This window comes from Canis lupus, chromosome 33, assembly GCF_003254725.2.
Source record: "Canis lupus dingo isolate Sandy chromosome 33, ASM325472v2, whole genome shotgun sequence".
In the NCBI taxonomy this organism is placed as follows: Eukaryota; Metazoa; Chordata; class Mammalia; order Carnivora; family Canidae; genus Canis; species Canis lupus.
In genome coordinates this window covers 16,053,611-16,073,480 of record NC_064275.1, presented here as the reverse complement: position 1 = coordinate 16,073,480, position 19,870 = coordinate 16,053,611, and the positions used below count along the sequence as shown (strand labels likewise).

Genomic DNA, 19,870 nt, shown 5'->3' with positions numbered 1-19,870 from the left:
CCGGGAGCGAGGAGGTAACGGTCCCCGGAGCAGCCCGGGGCGCCCCCCGCGCCCCCCGCGCCCGGGGGAGGCGGAGGCGGAGGCGGAGGGGGAGGGGAGCGGCCGGCGCAGCGCCCGCCCGCCCCGGCCCTTCCCCGGCCTCGCCCCGGGGCGCGCCGAAAAGTTTGCAGCCCGAGTCCGCGGCTCCCGCTCGCGCAGCCAACCGCCGAGCACAACCGCCCGCCGCCCCGGGGCCGCCCAGGTCCACCTACCGCAGAGCCGGGAGAAGAGCAGCAGCGGGAAGAGCAGCAGCAGCAGCGGCGGCGGCGGCGTCGGGGGCGGCAGCGGGAGCCCGGCCCCGGGGGGGGAAGCGGAGGAAAGTTGTGCTTTGCCGCCCGCGGGACACAGCGGGGCCGGCCCCGGGGTCCGCGCCATCCCCCCCGCCCCCCCGGCTCCCCCGGCTCCCCCGGCTCCCCCGGCGCCTTCGGCTCTGGGCGGCGGCGGCGGCGGCTGCGGCGCGCGCGTCCCCAACTCCCAGCTCTCGGGCCGTCGCCGCCGGCGGACACCAGCCGAGCGCTCACGGCCGCCCCGACTCCGCCGCCGCCGTCGCCGTCGCCGTCGCCGACGCCACTGCCGAGGCTGAGGCAGGAGCCGCCCGCCGCCGCCGCCGCCACTCCCCTCCCTCCCCTCCCCCAGGCACCCGCCCGCCTCCAACTCCTGGGAACTCGGAACGCACCACCCCGCCCGCGCGGGAGGGGGGAGAGGAAGCCGACCCTCGCGGCCGCCGCCGCCGCCGCCGCCGCCGCTCGCCCCGCGCGACTCGGCTCGGGCTCCCGTCCGGCCGCCGACTGCGCGCCGCGTCCCCTCCCGCCCCGCCCTCCCACACGCGCCCCTCCCCTTCCAGAAAAAAAAAAAAAAAAAAATCTCAGCTCTCCACTTTGATAACGGGTTTCTCCCTAAGCAGGGCTTTCGGGCGGACTGGAAAATCCGGACGAGGTTAGTAGGCCCCGCCCCCCGCTCCTGCCGGGCCCCGCCCGCCCCCCTTCCCAGGCTTCCCGATGGTCTCGCCCACTCCGCCCCTCGCGGGTCCACCGCGGCCGCGGCGCGCTCGGAGGCGGAGGGCGGCGGGACGGCCGGGCTCTCCCTCCGCGGGGGGAGGGCGGGATGGGGTCGCCCTCCCGCCGCCCGCGCGCGGGGTCCCTGCCTCGCAGGCTGAACGTCGCCCGCGGCGCGCGGCGCCCGCCCTCCCCGCCGGGCGCGGGGGGCTGGAGCACACACTTGGCTCCTTCCTGCTTCCCGGGACGGCGGCGCCCTCCGACCCCCCCCGCCTCGCGGCCGCGCTCCCCGCAGCCCGCCGAGGCTCCTGGCCCAGGCGGCCCTTCTCGCTGCTCGGTCCCGGGAGGGCGGCCTGCTGCGGGGTCGCGGGGACTGGCCCCGGGAGGCCACGGGTTGCCCCCCCGGAGCGCCCCGAGCGCGGTGCTGCTGTTTCCTCCGGTTTTGTTCCCTTTGCACGTTCGCACGTGTGATTTCACTATCCCTCCGCCCTGCCCGTTTGCCCGGAGCCGATCGCGGGGCGGCGACCTCGCGGAGTGTGCGGCGTCCGCCCGCGGGGAGGTCCGGGGGCAGCCCGAGAGGCCCCCCGCCCCCCGCGCCCGACCTTGACGCCGCCGCCGCCCGCGGTGCTGCAGGGGCGCTGGGCACTCGGCGCCGACCGGGGGCGGGGGGGCGCGCACGGCCTCGGCCGGGACGCCGGGAGTTTTTTGAGGGTCCCCGTGTCCCGACCCGGTAGCCGTGAACGAGCTCCAGTGAGGGGGAACGGCGAGCGAGGTTTTAGGCGCCTGTCGTCGCAGCCAAAGTAATGCTCGCCCGCCGCCGGGATCGCGCCCCTTGCATCACTCGGGCCCCCCGTCCCCCGTCCCCCCACGGGGTTACGAGGCTGCCTGCACTGCCCTCCGCGGCCCCTGCCCTGCCCTGCCCCTGCCCCTGCCCCTGCCCACCGCGCTTTTCCCTCCCAACTTCCGCCTCCCATCCTGTCTGCCCAGCTCTCGTTTGGTGCCTCTTCCTCCCCTCCACACCCCTTTCTCCCCCCCTCTCTCTCTCATCCTCTCTCTCTCTCTCTCTCTCTCCCCCCCTCCCTCCCTCTGCCTGCCCGTCCCCGGCGCCCCTCGCAGCCTGCCTCCTGCAGCCGCCCCTTCCCGTCGCCTACCCTCCGGCTGCCCTCTGTGAATACACCCTGTCCCGCGTCTCTCCCGGAGATCCCCCTGATGATGATCATAATTGACGAAATGCAGCTATTGTGACATTCCTCAGCTGTGCTGACACCATCGATTCCCTGGAGAAAATTTCTTTTCCTTATTTTCTCATTGTCTAAACCTAATTTCACTGCTAAATTTAGACAGAGCCCACTGTGCAGCGACTAGCTAATTATCTGTTTAGATAGCACTTCAACACGTTGTTGAGAGCCAGTTAAATGTTAAACAACCAAAAATCTTAATATCGCTAGCCAATTCCATTCCCCTGGCCTTCCCCCTGATGGTTCCAGTTTCCAGAGAAAGTAATTTAGCCAACATTTGAAAAGGTGCCAAAGGCTTAGTATGGGGGGCCATTGTGCAATTGCGTACAGAGACCATGAGGGATTAGCAGGTTTAGTGCTTCTCAAAAGGATGATATGGAGCTTTAAAAACTATATTTTCTCCATATTTTGAGAAATTGGATTAGTGACATGCTATGATCATATTCTTCTCTGACCTAAAGTGAAGAGAGACCCTGGAAGAGCAGTATTTATAGATATCCTATAAGCACTAAAAGAGCACTATGCTAGTATTTTGTGTGTATAATGCATATGTCTAGTATTAATTAATCATTTGTGTTGATATAGAATCTTTGGCCAGAGATGTCAAAGCACAGGCTTACTTCTCATGGAAGGTAGCAATTACTATTATCCCTACCTGACAAGGAGAGGAACCTAGGCACAGAGGTTAATGGAAAATCCTACAAGCCACATGTGGTGGTTTTCCTGCCAGACCCAAGTTCTTGCCTTCCGCTGGGCACCACTGACCTCTCAAGATTCCTTTTAAAGTCAGAAACAAATTTACTGAGGTAACTCAAATTTTTACTTCCTAAGCTTCTAGTCTTAAATTACACTGTTCTCAAATGAAGACATACTCACCCCAAGCCTTCCTGTTGGAAATTATTACTAGCTGCAGAATGAGATTGTATATGATACAGTTCATTTTCTTTCGATATTTCCTCCAGAAATATTGTTGAATGTAAAACAAAAACAAAAAAAAGTTATCATGGGAGTGTTACTGTGCTTCATACCATTTTACTCGTCTAACTTTACAGATAAGTTCACCTTTATTGTTTGAGTGACAAACTGGTTCAGGAATAATTATAGCTAACTTATTAATATTTCTGGCACCATTAAATCCAAAGTATGCATGTATTTTCGAAGAAGAAAATTATCTGAACAAAAGGCAACATGATCCTACTGCCAACAATGACTTCATTGTTTTGGGTTAAAAGTACTGATGGTGTCCATCCCACTTTCAGCCTCAAAGACTGTTGGCCAATTATCGAGGTTCATTAACTCTTAACTAAAAAACAAAGGTTGACAACTTAACAAAGAAGTAATTATGTACAGTGCTGGGCATTTTACATTTACTCAAATAATACAAATTAAAGGTTTGAGACTATTATTAGAATTTCATAGATGACTCTGAAACAAAGAAAGTATTTTATAGTGAAGGTGGGCCATTATGTACTCAGCTCATTCCCCTTACCATCAGCAGATTTTTTATAACCTGCTGCGTGAAGAGGTATAGCTCTTCCCTAAGTGGAAGAGATGAGCAATGCTTTGTGGAATGTTTGAACTTGGTATATATTTGATAATAAGTTGATGTCACTCTACTAGAATCACAGTCTTCTAGAGCAGAACTATGCAAATACTTAAAATCAAACTGCAGACCCACAAAAAGTCCACCTAGTTGCAAAATCTTCACTGATCTCGCATTTATCAAATGCAACTATTTTCTATTGAAAAGATCCCCACTATATATTCGTGCTGACTTTCCCCTTGTATTTCCTTTGGATCTTTGCTCAAAGTTCACTCTGTCATTTAAGTCTTCTATCACCACCCTATTTAAAGAGCCCCCCTTGGGCAGCCCAGGTGGCTCAGCGGTTTAGCGCTGCCTTCAGCGCGGGATCCTGGGGTCCCGGGATTGAGTCCCACTTCGGGCTCCCTGCATGGAGCCTGCTTCTCCCTCTGCCTGTGTCTCTGCCTCTCTCTCTCTCTCTCTCATGAATAAATAAATAAAAATTAAAAAATAAAGAGCTCCCCTGCCCCCAATTCCTATCACCCTTAACTTGCTTTATTTCCTTCATTCTTCTCACCATTTCACATATTATGGGTTGTTTGTTTGTTTTGATTTTCTGTTTTCCCTTAACTAGAATCAAAGTTCCATGAGGGTGGGCAGGGACCTATTTTTTTTTTTAATTGTTGAAACCCAACCTCCCAGAACAATAAGTCCCAGACCAGACGACTAAATGATAAACATAGTGACATAGCATACTCAGGTGTATGTGTAACCACAGACAGATGCAACAGAAGAATATTAATTTCTTAAAATTTTAAAGCCTTGATCATGTTGAGTTTTTTAAGCTGGATGATGATTAGCTGACCATTGCTTAAGACTCTCAATTTAGGGGTGCCTGGGTAGCTCAGTTGGTTCAATGTCTGCCATTGGCTCAGGTCGTGATCCCAGGGTCCTGGGATAGAGCCCTGCATTGGGCTCCCTGCTCAGCAAAGAGTCTGCTTCTCCTCTCCCTCTGCCCTTCCTCCTGGCTCATGCTCTCTCTCTTTCTCTCTCAAATAAAATTAAAAAAAAAAAAAGACTCTAATTACTCCTAATGCTGTTTATTAAACTTCCTCTCTCTACTCCATATTGACATTTCCACACTCCAGCAGGTTAGGTTTGTAATACTGGGGCTGGGGCTGGGCAAACTAATATCTCCTTTGCCTGCGGGCTTCCTGGTGGGTTCTATCAATAGAACTCCCTGGAGGGAGGGTGGAAGTCTGAGTAGGGGAAAAGAGACTTACTTGTTCCTTTCTGTTTGCTTTGTGCTCCTACCAGCATCCCATCAGCAGTAATAGCCCTTTCCTTTGTCATCAGCAGTTGGTTGCAGCATCCCACTTTTACATTCTTAAGAACCAGACTCATCCTATCTCCATAGAGGTACCAGCACTGGCCAGTCTGTGCCCCTTCTCAGAGGTTTGAGCCCTGGCTCAGCAGGAACTCTAACCACTGAGCTTCTGAGCTCTAATAACCCAACCTTTTCCCTTTGTTTACACAGCAATAAAGGTGGTAATGGCTCCTTACAGTTTCATCGCTGGATTACCTCAGTGTTCCTCTTGTTGTTGTGGAGACCCCCTCTAACCCCTAGGTAATAAAACCCTATTATTAAATTCCCTCATTACCATAGCATGCTCCCTATGTTCCTGATCAGACCTTGATTGGTGCTCTGTTTTTCTCAGTGACTATTTCCCCAACATTTCCTTGTAATGATTACTTTTCTCTAAGTCAAACTATTTAAAATAACAGAGCCAATGTCAATCTGTCAATTAATGTAAATAAAAGCAATAAGGTAAACGGGCAAAATGTGTTCCACTTCATTGGCAATAATCCAGGTTAACAGAAGTAGGTTTGAAATAAGTAAATTTGGTGGTAATCATGTTGGTGTTTTAGTTGTATATACATACAACTTGTTTTTGTTGCTGCTGATGTTGTTTACATCACAGTAAAAACAAATAGAAATTTCTAATTTTAGATGGTTTAGGTGATTTATTTCTTTCATAGGACTTGCTTGTACTTGAAAAATCATTATGGAACTAAAAGATAGGAGGATTATTTGGGAAAAGAAGAAATGAACTTCTCTCCCAAACCTACAGTGAAAACAAACATATATTTCACATAGCTATTTACAGCCTAATTCTATAATATACAACTCTTTTGGAGGGGTGCCAGGGTTCCAAAGAATGTAGCTCGAGGAATGGTGTTGAGGCAGAAAGAAGAGCTATGCCATAGCATTATGGAAGATCAGATAAAGGCTAATTGAACAGAGATTATTGAACTACAATATTCTGGGTTCTATGTTAGGTGTTGGGATTGAAAACAATCGAAGTCCTGACCCCAAATACTAATAACAGTATTCCTACATGCAATAGAGGGATGTACTCAATAGAAGAGAGCAGGGTGTGCCTAAAAGAGGCCAGGAAGGCCTAAAATCAAAGATCACACTTGAATAGTCCTAAAGAATGGCTAGGAATTTTCCAGAGTGGTGGCATAAAAGCAGCAGAGGAAATAGGAGGAGGACAGATGGAAGGATACAGAAGCATGAAAGAGTCATGATGTCTTTTGGAAACCACAAGTATTACGTGTGCTGCTAGAGGATAACCTGCAAAGGGAGATTAGATGGAAGGGTAAAATAACATTAGATAGGTAGACAGACTGTTTTTAGGTCCTATAAAGAAGTTTAGATTGTATCGGGTAATCATAGGAACAATCGAAGAACTTTGAGTAGGGCAATGTCAACATTGGGTTTTCTAGAAAAAATCAGAGAGGTATGTGAAAGTGAGGATGAATGGATTGTCAGGGGGCTTGGGAAAAATAAGCAGAAATTCCAGAAGGAAGCTGTTGTGAGGAGCAGAACAAATGAAAGTCTGAACTCAAGCAGCAATAAGTGGGTGGAAAGGAGAAAATGAATTCAGGAGAATTTTAGTATTTCAAAACAAAATCATTTATTCCTGCAGTGGTCTGAGTATCTGTGGCTAGCCAACAGGTAGTAATGGAAGCAACTGTGCAGGCAAAAGGCACATAAGCAAAAGGATGAAAATGGGTGAAAGAAGCACTTGAAAGAACGTAATGAACGTGCTGATGGAGGCAGAGGGCCATTAAAAGAAGAAAGAATGTAGAGAAGAAAATGAGGCCAGGGGATCAAATGACAGAGGTTGAAATAATATAATTGATGGTTTAACAATTTACTGGGCACATTTTATAATTTCCTTCCAGTTTATATTATTCCTTTCATTCTTATGGGCATAACTCAGATTCATGTAGTGGCCTGTACAGTTTCTTTTATATTATCATTAATAAACAGTTGTTGGATGAAAAGGATAGAGAAGAAAGAATAGTTTTGTGGATGGTTTCATATTTAGATTGACTGAACAAAAGAAATCTGGTGTCCGTGTAGGTTCAGTACAATGAAGAGCCACTTTTCCCCTCATGAGTATTTCAACAAATCCTGCCCTAATTAGTTGCCTGAAGCTTTATTTCTAACTTGTACCCTTTTGTATCCAACCCGCATCAGATACTCATCGGCCACTCCATGTCTCATGACCCTGAGAGATGCACTTAAAGAAGTTTTGTAATGTAAGGTTAAAAGCCCTGGAGCTTCACTGCCCAGGTTTCAGTTCCAATCCTCTGCTTTGCGACATTGGGCAAGTTACTAATTCTGTCTAGAGGAAATGTTGATTCCTCCTTTAGAGTATTGTCTAAGGATAAAATTAGTTCACATGATGCCTTTAGAACAGGTCTGATATACAAAGCCCAAGAAGTGTTAGTTTTTGTTGTTATTAATAAGGAGCGTTAATATGTTTAAATATAGATTCAGGAATCACATTATCAATCATCAGCAACCTGGGAGTGGAATTTTGATCAGCCTTACATTCCCCAAGTGTAATTGAAATCTTGAAACCAGTTCTGATGAACTCTGCCTAACATTAACCAGACTGTGCTAATTCAGCATTCTTCTCTAGCATTTCGACCTCTGCAGTAGACCTTCTGTGGTAGGCAGAAAAATGCTCACCCAAAGATGTCCACGTGCTAATCCCTAAAATTTGTGGATGTATTAGGTTTCATGGCAAAGGCAAATGAAGTTTGCCAATGGTTATGGTTGCTAATCAGCTGGCTTTGAAAATGGGGAGACTACCCTGGATTATTCAGGTGGTCCCAATGAAATCAGTCACAAGGATCCTTAAAAGTCAAAGAGGAAGGCGGAAGAGTCCGAAGGAGATGTGACTATGGAAATGGTCAAGGGATAAACATCACTGGCTTCAAAGACAGAGAAAAGGGACAATAAGCCAAGAAATATGTCAAGGTTTGGAAGATGGAAAAAGCCATGACCCGGCAGACTCCAGAAAGGAATGAAGCACTACCCACCCATGCCTTGATTTTAGCCTATTAGACTCCTAACCTACAGAACCATAAAGTAATAACTTTGGGTTGGTGTAAGCCATTGAGTCTGTAGCAATGTATTACAGCAGCTTTTGAAACTATGATGTGGTGAGAAGTATATATTTAATCTTTGTGTCTTGGGTTCCTGGCATAGAGCTCCCAGAAGCCTTGGAATTTCCTGAATGATAGGCATGAGAAGAGTGGGTTTTGTTATTTAATAAGCCTCTTTCAACCAGCTCTGCATTTGTGCCAACAAGATGACTCTGGGAGGATGGGACCTAGGTATTGGAGAAACCAACCACGTGATTAGAGGGTTGGAACTTTCAGCTTCACTACCCCTTTCAACATCCAGAGTATAGAGAAGGGCTAGAGATTGACTTAATCATCAGGGGCCAGTGATCTAATCAATCGTGTCTACTTAATGAAGCCTCCATTAAAAATTCTGACTGAAGTGATTTGGAGAGCTTCCAGGCTGGTAAATACATGGAGGGGTTGGGGGTGGAGGGTACACTCAGGGAAGGCACTGAAGCTCCGCTCCCCTTCCACATACATCGATTGCTCTGTGCATCTTTTCCCCTGTTGGCTATTCCTGAGCTGTGTCATAATAAACCAGTAAGTGTAGGTGTTTCCCTCAGTTCTGAGAACCATTCTAGCAAATAATTAAACCTGGGGCGGGGGTCGGGGGGGGAAGTCACAGAAACCCTCAAGTTTTTTGCCAGTGGTCAAGAGGTACAGGTGGCAATTTGGGACTTGAGCTTGGCGTCTGAAGTGGGTTAATCTGTTGGATCTGTGCTAACTCCAGATAGTGTCATAATTAAACTGTAGGATAACCAGTTGTTACTAAGAATGGGGAATACCCTTCATCACATTTGGTGTCAGAAGCTGGTGTTTAGTAGAGAGGAAACTTGAGTTTTCTTTTACTAGTACACCTCCAAAGCCCCCTACTTTAATTGCTTTGACCAACATTCAAGGACCTTAACATACAACTCAGCACCATTTCTAACCACCCTATCTAGCTTCCCTGAACACCACTGTGGGCCAACTCCATTCCTTACCAGTCTATTTGTTTTCTTCATGAGACCCCTTAGGACATCTGGTCCACCATGAACAAACAGCCCCATATCCTTGCCTTTAACATTCCTGCCTTCTCCAACTAAATGAAAAAAAAAAAAGGATTTTCTCTTAAAATTTATTATCTTCTGCGTTATCTTCTACAGAAAGCTTTTGATTTTTTTCCACTTCAACCCATGCCGCCTAAAGCAGGACTGGGTATATCTACATACAGATCATTGCTCTACAGCCTTCTTTTAACAACTCATCCGCATACATTTTTTTATTCTACTTCTACTTGAAGTCTTTGACAATATCATTAGTCTTCGGCCTCCTGTGGTGTCAGGGGGAATGTCTCACTGACAAGCTTTTCTAGCCTAGCCTCCTGTTTTCCTACGTGTTTACTATCACTGTTGAATTTACTCTTCATCTTCCTGTTTTTGTCTTCTAACACTTATTTCCAATCCTTCATTCCCGTTTTGGCTTCTCTGCCTTCTTATCCAGACTGGGCTCTATTGCAATAACGCACTCATTGGCCCTTGAAGGCTTTGCTGACCCTCATTAATAAGGCCATTCTGGCCATGGATCAGGAGTTGCAGGATGAAATCTCAACAAGGGTTCTACTTGCTATACAAAATTTCAGTTCTTCTTCCTGAAATTTCGTATATCAAATTTCCCCACAGCTTCTCAAAGTTACTCCACAGTCCTTACAATCATCCTTACTGAAACCTTTACAGTGATTGCTCCAAAATTTTTTCTTTCTCTTCAGGGCCCCATCCCTTTCCTTCGTCCATGCACTCTCATTGGAGAGCGCTGTTTCTTATTTCCCCGAAAAAAAGTAAAGCTCTCTCCTAGATAAATTACATCAGTTGCCTTCTCATTTAACTTATCTTGTCGCCCTCTCCTCTCCCTTATCATTAATTTAAAAGTTTGTTGACAATAACCTCACCTCCACCCTCCCCCACAAATTGGAACCTATGGGTTGTTCTACTCTAAGCAGCTAAGGATGGAAGAGCATAGATATACTCACCTCTTAGAGATCAAACACTTTGAGCGTTAGAATTCTTGAAATCCAGCTTCAGAATCAGGAACGCAGCTTTAAAGATAACACACAGCTGATAGCTCTGCTGCCCTCTGATACACTACAGACTTTCTCTTATGGGAATGAAAAACCAAACAAAGGAGTGTTGCCTTAATGCCTAGACCTAAGTCAGGGAGCTACAAGCCAGTTTGCCGAGTGAATCAGTTCTGTCTCTTTCATGATAAAACATTTTAATGCCTAGCTATTGTCACTCACTGTTTGAAAATATCATTTTGGTATAAAGGTATGTTAATATTTGGGTAAAATGGTTTTGTTGTTGTTTTCATATGTGATTCTATAACTAGGTGGCTAGAGCCTCAGGATTGGAGGGAGTCTTTCTTTCTAATTTTCCTTGTCTGTTTTACTCCGTCCTTTATACATTTCATGAGAATTCTATCTATTTAACTCCTCGAATTTGTCTTTTCCTATATATTTCCATAACTATCTCCATGGTTACTTAAATTACTATGAAATACACTATATTATTGAAAAAGATCTAGGCATTCATACTTCCAGTACAACTTACCTGGAGAAACTAATATGTCATTTCTGCCAATCTGTGTTTAAAACAGCATGAGAGAAATTCCTGGGGAACTAGCCCTTTTGCTTAATGATAAAATAACCTTTTAGAACTATTAAATATTTTGTCCCTGTAGGGATTATTGACAATAAATGAACTATGCTTTTGAATGCTATGATAGAAGATACATTTCATTTATTCAATAAATATTCGAGATATCCAGGTTCCATGGAGTGGAGAGATAAAGCAATAAAGAAGACATAGAAATCCTTCTCTTTGGTGACTTTTCAGTTTAGCAGGGGAGGCAGATATTTAATGAATAATTGTGCATTTTTGTAGTCATAACTTTATTAATGGTGTGAGACAGGGCACCAGAGAGTATATATTAAGGGTTCTGAATTTATACATGTGGTCAAAAATAACTTCATTGAAGAATAAAGAATTTATACAATCCAACACTGAAAAAAAACAATGCATGCAATTAAAAAGAAAATGGGCAAGAAGACATGGATAGACATTTCTCCAAAGAAGACATACAGAGAACCAACAGACACATAAAAATATGCTCAACATTACTGATCATCAGGAAAATGCAAATCAAAACTACAATGAGATATCACCTCACACCTATCAGAGTGGCTAAAGTCAAAAAAAGCAACAAGTGTTGGCAAGGATGTGGAGAAAAAAGAATCCTTGTGCACTGTTGGAAATACAAACTAATGCAGCTAATGTGGAAAATAGTACAGTTTCCTCAGAAAGTTAAAAAATGAAGCTATCCTATGATGCAGTAACTGTACTACTAGGTATTTGCCCCCAAAACACAAAAACATTAATTCAAAGAGATACATGCACCCCTATGTTTATAACAGCATTATTTACAATAGTCAAACTATAGAAGCATCCCAAGTGTCCATCAATAGATGAGTGGATAGGAAACATGCGGTATGTGTGTGTGTGTGTGTGTGTGTGTGTGTGTGTATATATATAATGGAATATTATTCAACCACAAAAAGGAATGAAATCTTCCATTTGCAATGACATGGATGAAGCTGGAGAGTATAATGTTAAGTAAGTCAGTGAGAGAAAGAGAAATACCATATGATTTCACTTATATGTGGAACTTAAGAAACAAAATGAATGAGCAAAGGAAAGAGATGGGAGGGAGAAACAAGCCAATAGACTCTTTTTATTTTATTTTATTTTACTTATTTATTCATGAGAGGCACACAGAGACACAGGCAAAGGGAGAAGCAGGCTCCACGCAGGGAGCCGCACTTAGGACTCGATCCCAGGTCTCCAGGATCACGCCCCGGGCCGAAGGTGATACTAAACTGCTGAGCCACCCAGGCTGCCCCAAACAGGCATTTAACTGAAAAAAAAAACAAAACAAAAAAACAAAAAAAAAAACACAAAAAACTGATGGTCACGAGAAGGGAGGTGGGTGGGGGGATGGGTTAAACAGGTGATGGAGATTAAGGAGGGTACTTGTGATGAGCACCGGGTGATGCATGAAATTATTGCAATACTATATTATACACCTGAAGCTAATATAACACTGTATGTTAACTACATTGGAATTAAAATAGGCAACTTTATTGAGTATTATTTAAGCTAAGATATAGAAAACAAATTGATATCAATCCTATGAAAAATGTATGAGTGTGGTGTGTCTGCATGTGTGTCTTTCCAGGGTCCAGTGTAAAGCCCACAGTTGGTCCATTTTGAAAAGTTAGAGTAGGAGCATGTACCTGTTATATGTGCATAGCTTTTGACTTCATCCCTGACCTTCCATGTTCTGAATCACAAGGCTGGGAGCACACAAACTATGTTTTACAGACTCCATTGTCAGCACACTTCCTGTTAATTTCTGCCACTATAGAGCACTGGCAGGACGTTTAGAGTAAGAGAAATGAAGGAGCCATTTTGTTCCTGTTTTTGGTGGAGCCTCTGGTAGAGCAACAGAAGTGATAGAAGACTGTGGGCTCCAGGAGTCAGTAAAGATTTTTAACAGCCTTTATAGGACAAGCGTCTATTTAGTACTATGTCTCCAGCTTGTGAAAGAGAAGTAAAGGCTAGAAGTGAAGGCTAGTGGGCTCCAGCCCAGATGGAAGGCAGCATCCTGATCTTCAGGTAATATCTCACTCATTGAAATAGTCCTTTAATTCTGTTTTTCTGGCTGTCTGCTGTGACTAATACAGAATAGGGGACTAGAGAGGCAGAAAGGATCCAGGTAAAAGAGATTCTTAGAGGTCATGCTAGGTATTTTGGACTATTTCTTATAGTAATGGCAAGCCACTGAAAGGTCCTCAATAGAGAAGTGACATGATCAACTCTCCATTTCTTTTTTTTTTAATGATAGTCACAGAGGGAGAGAGAGATGCAGAGACACAGGCAGAGGGAGAAGCAGGCTCCATGCACCGGGAGCCCGATGTGGGATTCGATCCCGGGTCTCCAGGATCGCGCCCTGGGACAAAGGCAGGCGCCAAACCGCTGCACCACCCAGGGATCCCTCAACTCTCCATTTCTAAACGAGCAATCTGATTACCACAGAGAGAATGGACTGACAAGAATAAGAGTAAATTCAAGTTAGGTTGATACAGGAAGCCAAGCAAGAAGTGATGGTTAGAGCCAAAGTGATGAAAATAAAGAAGTTGACAGAGTTGAAAGGAATTGGTAGGACTTGAGGATTGATTGGATCTTGAGAGTAAGAAGAATAAAGTCAAGGATGATTCTAAAGTTTCTGACCTGAGCACTGAGTGGGTGCTGATGCCGTTCACTTAGAAAAGACAGTAATTATCTAATATAGTTACATTAATTATATCGATATTATTGCTAATATAATAAATTCTGCTTATATTAGCCATAGTTGGCTTCTGTTACTTGTTTTTCCTGAGATTACTAATGTCCTCATTTTAATGATAACATTCAACCTAATTGATCATTCCCTCTTTCTAGAAGCACTTGTCCCTCAGTTTTGATGACACCACATTTTTAAGTTCCCTTTTTCCTCTCTGGCAATTCCTCAGTCCCTTTTCCTAGAGCTGTCTTTTCCTCAACATGTCATTTAAATATTCCCACTTCTCAGGGTTGTAGTTTATCTGCTTATTCTATATCATGTCCTAAGTGAAGTCATATATTTACATGACCTGAAATACAACTAATTTGCTGATTATCTCTAAATTTACTTCCCCAGAATAGACCAATGTTATGAGTTTTATAGCCGGATATCTAACAGTATAATTAGCATATCTACTTGGAGGTTGCACACGTACCTCAAATTCAAGATTATAATATTTGCCTGTAAAAATTGTCTTTTCTTAGTGAATGGCATCTCCACCTATTCAGTGCTCATTTATGTAACATAATATATTAATATAATAACAAATTTTGTTAAAAGTATGTAGGGTAGTTAATTAAATCTATAGAAAGTTTGATAAATAAGATTGGAGACTAGCAGTCTAATAATACCCCAAATCACACTGCAGGGCTGATCAGGAGAGGATACTGTTGCTGCAGTCACTGGACACTAGATGCCACATCTGGCACCAAGAAGACTTGAATTGTATATTAGACATGTAGCAGAGGAAAAGGTTTTTCTTAATCCTCTTAGCATTCCTAGTGGGGTTTGAAAATTAAACCGACAAAGATTAGTAGAGAAAAACATACTAATTTACCTAAAGAAAGTTTTATGTGACAGGAGAGCCTTCATAAGGAAATAAAAACCTAAGACACTGTTAAATCTGAGTATTTCTTGTCCTAGTCTCAGTGAAGAGTGGACAGCCATGGAGAAATGTGAGAGGGCAGAGAGGACAAGGTAAGCATAGCAAACTGGTAGAAACATAGCCTGTTTAATTCTTCTCAGCATCCCTTGTCTTCAGAGGCAAGGGTGCTCCTTTCCTCCAGGTATAAGAAAGGTACCCCCTCACAAGAGGATCTTACGACCGGCTTTTGGGGAGAAGGGTAGGGGGAAGGTCAGAGTGACCTTCTTGTTTCTGCCATTATCTCAAACTTCTTTAGCTTAAACTATACATTATGTCAAGGTGTCATATTTTGGGATAGTTGTGTTTTGAACCTGGCCAGACACCATCTCTTACACGTCTGCCACCATTGCTACCACCAAAGAGAATTTTTTGGATACCACATGATTCAGAAGCCATGCATCTGATCTGCCTCATTGTGAAAGCAGAAGCTAGACTAAAATCATTTCTAGAAATTTTACCACTTTTATTTATATTGCAAGTGGATCCTATCTTTTATTAGATCTCCTAACTCTAACTCATTTTAAGATATGAAGGGTACGAACTTCTGCATGTTAATTTTGTAATCAGTCACCTTACTGAACTCTCTAATTGTAATAGGCTTTTAGTTCATTGTCTTGGGATTTGATTTTAACAAGAAATCTGTAAAATCTGAATGAAGAAAACTTTAAAACAGAAATCGTTAAGTTGTAGAGGAAACCATAAGAATTTTTTTCCCATAAACCCAGAGTAGGGAAGGGTATTTAAGTATATCACAAAAGCCAAAAGCCATAAAAGTAAAACTAATAAATCTGACTATAAAAAATGTCCTGCATGTCCCCTCCCCAAAATTGCAACTCATGTTACAAAAGCTGTCTCTCTTTTTTTTTTTTTAAGATTTTTATTTATTCATGAGAGACACACAGAGAGAGAGAGAGAGAGAGAGAGAGAGGGAGAGACACAGGCAGAGGGAGAAGCAGGCTCCCTGTAATACTCGATCCCAGGACCCCGGGATCACACCCTGAGCCAAAGGCAGATGCTCAACTACTGAGGCACCCAGGTGCCTAAAGCTGTCTTTACACATAAATAACTTCCACAAAACACTATTTTAAAACCACAACACCATGAAAAAATAAAGGATATGAACAGTTCTCTGAAAAGGAGTTAAAAATGGCTTCTAACTATTGGAAAAGATTGTCAATCTTCCTCATAATAAACAAAATGCTCATTTATATTATGAGATCAGCAAGAAATTTTGTGATGCCCCTTCATTGGGTGAATATTATCACTCTTCATGCTTTTTTGGTAGAACTGTAGTTGGGCTTGACATCTATGGAGGATAATTTGGCAACATCTGTCAAAATTTCAACTGTGTTTAACCCTTTAACCCTGCAATCCCACTAATAGGAATTTAACCTATAGGTACAATTTCAATGTACAAAATTATCTGTTGCAACACTGTTTATAATAACAAAAGTTAGGAGACCAGTTAAATGAGGTCGGATTCAGTCATTTATGAGACATTCATAATTAACGCTATGTAGTTAAAAAAGAATGAACCAGTATTTTTGTAACCAAACCAAACAAGACCTGATGTGCAGCAAGTTAACAAAAACTGATACTGAGACTTTGCAGTGAAGAAAGACAGGCCATTTATTGGTGTGGCACCACGTAGGAGAACAAAGAATTCATGCTCAAAAGTCCCAAACTCCCCTATGAGTTACAAGTGAGGCTTTTTGTTTTTGTTCTGTGTTTTTTGCAAATGAGGGGTTTTAAGGGCAGACTTTGTGGCAAGGGTCTCCTGAGAAGATGGATACTGGTGATGGGAGGCACATGAGGGTCATGTGAGCAGATGTTCCACTGTCATTTCCTCTGGTCCCCTCGGGGTCTTTTCCTTCTCAAGAGACTTGAAATGTGAACAGATAGCTTTATTCTTTATGTTGCAGAATTCTGTGTATCTGGTGGTTCTATCTCTGGACTAGTGCAGGCTGGCTACTTGTCCTGCAGCTTCCTTTGGGTGATAAGCAAGCATTCCTATCCTTTGAGCCTAGGCCTCTGCGCTCCTTTGTCGGTCCAGCTTCGCCTGGGGTGATAGGACCCCAGTGTTCCTTCCTCTACCTGAACTGATGAGACAGACACTGGCTTTACCTTATGAATTAATATTGTCTCCAAGATGCATTTTCTTATTGAAAAGAGCAAGTTATGTAACAATGTGTAAAAATACTCCTTTTGTTTTTAAGACCTAAGGAAGAATAAGTTTGTGTGAGGGCCAAAGGCGAACCCCCCCCCCCAAGATGAGCCACTTTGGTATGAATATTATTTTGAGTTAAATGCAATCAGAACCCGGGCACAGAATGGCTCAGTAGGTTAAGCATCTGCCCTAGGTTCAGGTCATAATCCCAGGGCCTGGGATTGAGCCCACATGGGGCTCCCTGCTCAATGGGGAGCCTCCTTTTCCTTCTCCCTGGTGCCCCACCCTGGGTCGTGTTTTCTCTCACCCTGGGTCTGTCTCTCTCTCTCTCTCTCTCTGTCTCAAATAAATAAATAAAATCTTTAAAAAAAAAAAAAAAAGCAGTCAGAACCCAGCAGATTCAGGAAAAGTCCTGTATGTCCCCCTCAACTACTTGCCTGCACCAGGAAGAGAACTATTAAAAGAGATTCCTCTTTACCTAAGACACTGATCTGTGTAACAGAGCAATCTTTGTTCTCCCAACATCTCTCACCTCCAGCTAGTGCTCTTCTTGCGCTTGCATCCCTAGACCCCCACTGCTCTCCTTAGCTCCCATAAGCATCACGTTGCCCTGCTGTCTTTGTAATTTCATATCTATATGGATTCCCTGTATATACAAAACTAAATTTGATTTTCTCCTTTAATCTGTCTCATGTCAATTTGATTCCTCATCCAGGTAGAAAGACCTTGAAGGGCAAAGAAAATTCTTCCTCCCTGACATCTGCATACATTTACTTCTATGTACATAGAATACCTCTACAGAACACTTGCCGCAAGGAGGAAGATAGGTACCTGGCACTAGGAATGTAAGAGACTTTTCCTCATATTTCCGTTTATAATTTTTGAACCTTGGAGACCATTTATATATATTGCCCAATCAAAACAATGACAATTTGTGAACAAAAGCCTATGAATTTCCTAGCAATACAGAAGGAAACATAATCCACAGAATGTGTGGAGACATTGGCTTTGAATAATGGAAGGAACGTTTTCCTCCATTTTTATGGACTAGAAAGAAGAGAGGGAAAATGTAGCATTGATTTGGTGACAGGAGATTGAAGGGTTGGAGAAATTTTCTGTTTGAGACTTAAAAAAAAAAAAAGCTTTTATTTTCTTAAAGGATAATGCAAAGTCCTAAGAGTATGAGTACAGGGAGGGAACAGAATTGTAGAAGATAGCAGTTGGAAGTAATTATTGTGGAGATTAGGAGAAGGAGCTGATTACGGGCATGTGGTCATATTGCAAAGGCTTATGGAAGGCCAGGTTGATGTCGATTACTAGAGATCCATACCGGTTCCTTGCTGCTTAGTTGTCCAATTTGACTGCAATTCTTAGCTGGTTGGAGTAAGAGGTTAGTAAACATGAGATGTTTAATTTTTCACTTTTGTGTTCTTGCTAGCAGGAAAGCTGAGGAAGAGATGTCTATGAGTTGGAGGGCACCATAAGGATGGGTGAGTAAGCTGCCTGGAAATGCCACCCCATTAGGAAAAAACAGCTAATTTTTACTCTGCCATCGTCTGTCACACAGAGACAAGAACAAATTTACAAGGATTTGCGTACACAGGAATTCAATTTGATTTTCTTAAATTCTCAGAAATTTGGTGAGATTGTGACTAGTTTATAAACAAGTTTTCAGCTTAATGTAAGCTTTTTTTTACTTACTTTTTTTTAACTTACTTATTACTCATGTTAAATCCAGTATAATAAGAATCTGTTTTGAGAGGTTTTTAAAAAGGAATTTTAAAAAGTGTACTAAACTGAATTTTTAAAATATTCTACCTTTTAAATCAAACTTAGAATTAGAACTATATCCTGAATCATGCTAATTTATAACTATTAGAATGTGAAGAGCAGGAAACTGGTGTGCATCACCTAATTTCTGACATATTAACCTAACCATTAAAAAACTGAAGCACAAAAAAGTAGTAACACATTGTTTTCTCAGGCTTTTCACTTCGAACATTATACTCTGAAAGATTTTGCTCACTAGAGCTGCTTTTTTTTAAGAGCCTAATTTTTGAGATTGAAAATAAATTTATTTTCTCCGGAATTTAATCCAGATATAGCTAAGAGCCTTCTCTCATTTAAGACTCTTAAAATTATATGTGAGAAGACACAATAGTTTTTGTTATGATAACATAGTATCCTATTGGAAATGAAGGTAATACTCATTCCCTGTAAGTCTGTTGTTGCAAATCTACTTAGAAAGTGCTTTAAAAATCCCTTACTTTCATTCTTTTGCCTGTGGAGTTAGTTCCTTTTCAATGACCAAGCGTTACCTCCCATAGTGATCTTTAAATAGCAACAATAAAAAGATGTTTTCTTTGAAGTTGTCATTGGAAAAGGTATTTTCCTTGTGCTAGGCTCAGAGTAAAGACTGGATTGACCGGGCCTTTTTTGTGACTAAGTCTTGGTCTTCTTAAAATAGATACTCTTCAGTGTTAGGCCAATAGTTCTGTATTTGTATGGGGAAACATAAATTGTGCATTTTAGCTTTCTTCATAAATTCAGTGGAATATTCCCTTTGCATTGACTAGAACCCACGTTTGTGAAGAATTATGAAAACACAAAATACTTTGCATTAAAGTGATATAACCATTTCAATAATAACAAAATATGTTTAGAAAATGTACTGTTTCATATTCCCACAACACTAAAAAGGTAAGGCTATTTATAAAATTGAAAAAAAAAAGTGTATCTTTTAAAAAATTTGTTTCTGAATACAATGGAGCCAACGTATTTTTTGAATCAGAGAATTCTTATTTTTTTAAAGATTTTATTTATTTATTCATGAGAGACACACAGAGAGAGAGGCAGAGGGAGAAGCAGGCTCCTCGCAGGGAGCCCAATGTGGGACTCGATCCCAGGACCCTGGGATCACGCCCTGAGCCAAAGGCAGATGCTCAACTGCTGAGGCACCCAGTTGTCCCTCAGAGAATTCTTAGATTTAAAAGAGTTCAACCTTCTTTTTATTTCGTACACAAAGAAAGTTAGGTTCAAGTTTTCTAAGTAGCTAGCTCAAAACTACACAGTGTTATCAAT

At 43.1% G+C, this 19,870-nt stretch overlaps 1 protein-coding gene and 1 long non-coding RNA gene across 20 annotated transcripts in view; one reads left to right on the top strand and one right to left on the bottom strand.

The window, feature by feature from the left end:
- Nucleotides 1-429, bottom strand: part of NECTIN3 (nectin cell adhesion molecule 3) — a 294,923-nt gene extending 294,494 nt beyond the window's left edge. For all 14 annotated transcript variants that reach the window (XR_003147706.3, XM_035709821.2, XM_049105421.1 and 11 more), the window contains exon 1: nucleotides 252-429. Coding sequence is in view for 13 of the 14 variants with exons in the window: in XM_035709821.2 (XP_035565714.1) it covers nucleotides 252-414 (163 nt within the window). In the remaining variant the exon portion in view is untranslated. The remainder of the gene's footprint in view (nucleotides 1-251) is intronic.
- Nucleotides 430-885: 456 nt separating this feature from the next.
- LOC112678645 (uncharacterized) overlaps nucleotides 886-19,870 on the top strand; it is a 30,772-nt gene continuing 11,787 nt past the window's right edge. For 2 of the 6 annotated variants that reach the window (XR_004811508.2, XR_003147729.3), the window contains exons 1-5: nucleotides 2,143-3,078; nucleotides 5,112-5,213; nucleotides 5,332-5,421; nucleotides 17,505-17,634; nucleotides 18,228-18,279. This is a non-coding gene — a long non-coding RNA (uncharacterized LOC112678645). Of the gene's footprint in view, nucleotides 976-2,142; nucleotides 3,079-5,111; nucleotides 5,214-5,331; nucleotides 5,422-17,504; nucleotides 17,635-18,227; nucleotides 18,280-19,870 lie in introns of those variants that run through there. The other 4 variants (XR_003147732.3, XR_003147731.3, XR_007407984.1 and 1 more) reach the window with 3 other exon arrangements.